We start from the raw sequence: 2,136 nt of genomic DNA on the forward strand, positions 1-2,136 counted from the left end.
TCATTTAACCATTGATCCCCCCATTCTGTTACGGAGTGGACTCTTAATGATATTCATGGCAGAAAATGCTCTCTCCACTGAAGTAGTTGCAACCTGTAAAACCAAAGCCAATTCAATAAGTAAATACACATATTGAAATACTCGATGCAACCCTTTTCCCACCATTTTCTTAGCAAGATCACTAATGCTTTGCAACTGAGAAAAGTCACTTCTCGAACGCATAAATGAATATAAATATCGAGTTGATCTTCAAGTACTAATAGGTCTTGCTTCGTAAAATCTTGAGGGTACAATTGAGCAAGGCGAAATAGCTTTTTTCTTTGTCAAAAGCTACAAAATAATCATTTGGACTCAAACTAGCCAAACATATGAGCAATTCGGTACTTGTCTCATTGAAGCGATCATTTAACTCTGTGAGTTGGGAATCAATGACAACAAAAAAGAGCTCCACTTTGTAACGATGACCGTTGGTCTTTTTGTGGGTATTATGGCGTGAACTCCATTGAGCTACATATGTCTCATCCATGTTAATAACCTCAATATGATGTTCGACAGAAAATGATGATACTTTGTCAACCAAAAGATCAAACCCCTCATCATTCCTTATGTAGAGTAGTTGTTCTTTACATGTGTTGACTAAAGCCATTGCATTCACAATCTCTTGGTCATTCTTTTGTAATGCTTGTGATAAATCATTTGTGATTCCCAATATAGATTTCATAAAAAATAGGAGAAACACAAACTCAAAAGTTTGTATGTCTCTCAATAACCTATTTGCTTTAGCCACACTATCATTGGTGTTATCATCAACAATCATTTCAAGCACTGACCACGGATGAGAACATAGAAATCATACTAATCAAAGTACTATAATATGAATTTCATCTTGTAGCTCTGGCACGTTGAAGACTAGTTTTTTGATTTAAGCGTTGTCCTGTCATAAGAGAATCATTTTCAAGAGCTTTCATAAGTTCTTTTTTTTTGCATCTCTCTAAGTGCATCAAGACATTTACATGAAGCTCTAATATTATTTACCACATTATTAGCCAATAGGAAAAATGTGTTAACATCAACATTATCCTTTGCTATGGCAACAAGAGTTAATTGGAGTTGATGAGCAAAACAATGAATATAGAATGCACAAAGTTGTTCATTCAAAATCTTTGTCTTGGGGCCATTGAACTCACTTTTCATATTACTAGCACCATCGTAACCTTGTCCTCGTAAATTGGAGAAGCTCAACTCATTGAAATTAAAGAACGCATCAATAAACTCCTTTAGTGTGTTTGAAGTGGTGTCGGGAACATATTGAACTCCTACAAACCTTTCAATGACTTTCTCATTTTTGTCCACATAACACAAAACCACCGCCATTTGCTCCTTTATACAAACATCATGTGCTTCATCAACCAATAGAGAAAAGAACCTAGCATTCTTCATATCACTTATGATAGTTTTAATGGTTTCAATAGAACATGAATGAACAAGATCTTTTTGAATTGAAGGAGCTATTAGCTTGAGATTTCCCAAAGCTTTATCTAACATAACAACCTTTATTTTCTCATCATGATCCTTAAGGAATTGCAAAAGCTCCAAATAGTTACCTCTGTTGTTTGAAGTGTCACTTTCATCATGATCACGAAATGAAAGACCTTGTCGCAACAAAAACTTAGTGCAATCAATTGATGCATTCAAGCAAGTGCGATAAGCCATACGAGCTTCTTCTGACTGTTTGACCACATTTGTTTCAATATGTGTCTTTTGATTCATTAGATTACCAGTGGCTTCAATAGCTTTATTGTGAAAGCTACCAACCATTCCTACATGTTTTTCAAAACATGTTGTTGCGTGCTTCCAATTTTGAAAGCCTACCTCAGTAAAGACATCATTGCCTGATTGTTCAAATTTGACATTGAATATATAGCAATAAAAGCAAAATGCAGTATCTTTAGATATACTATATTCCAACCAATGAAATTCTTTCAACCAAATATCAACGAACCGTCGCTTTTCATTCAAATGCAAACTGAATGGAAAACTATGATCATTGGTTCTAAAAGGCTCCATCAATATATATGCTCTTCAGACCTCATCTCTAATATTTGGAGGATAATCCTTCATTGGAATTCTCTTTCC

At 34.8% G+C, this 2,136-nt stretch overlaps 1 protein-coding gene across 1 annotated transcript; it reads right to left on the minus strand.

Moving 5' to 3' along the window:
* Positions 1–1,818, minus strand: LOC125480553 (zinc finger MYM-type protein 1-like). The gene is made up of 3 exons (XM_048591507.1): positions 1,014–1,818; positions 536–825; positions 1–93 (listed from the first exon to the last, which is right to left on the minus strand). Exons 1-3 carry the CDS (start codon positions 1,816–1,818, stop codon positions 1–3), a joined length of 1,188 nt encoding a protein of 395 aa, XP_048447464.1.
* Between the last annotated feature and the right edge of the window lie 318 nt (positions 1,819–2,136).

This window comes from the organism of the source record quoted next, unplaced genomic scaffold (genome assembly GCF_019419815.1).
Source record: "Pyrus x bretschneideri cultivar Hongxiangsu unplaced genomic scaffold, Pyrus_bretschneideri_v1 Contig34, whole genome shotgun sequence".
Classification (NCBI taxonomy): Eukaryota; Viridiplantae; Streptophyta; class Magnoliopsida; order Rosales; family Rosaceae; genus Pyrus; species Pyrus x bretschneideri.

Excerpts from the sequence above, each read along its gene's own strand:
- LOC125480553 (XM_048591507.1), bottom strand. The coding sequence starts at position 1,818 with ATGGTTGGTAGCTTTCACAATAAAGCTATTGAAGCCACTGGTAATCTA. Across the intron at positions 826-1,013 it reads AAATAATATTAGAGCTTCAT|TGCTTGAAATGATTGTTGAT; the intron begins GTAAATGTCTTG and ends ATCCGTGGTCAG. Across the intron at positions 94-535 it reads CTGTCGAACATCATATTGAG|GTTGCAACTACTTCAGTGGA; the intron begins GTTATTAACATG and ends TTGGTTTTACAG.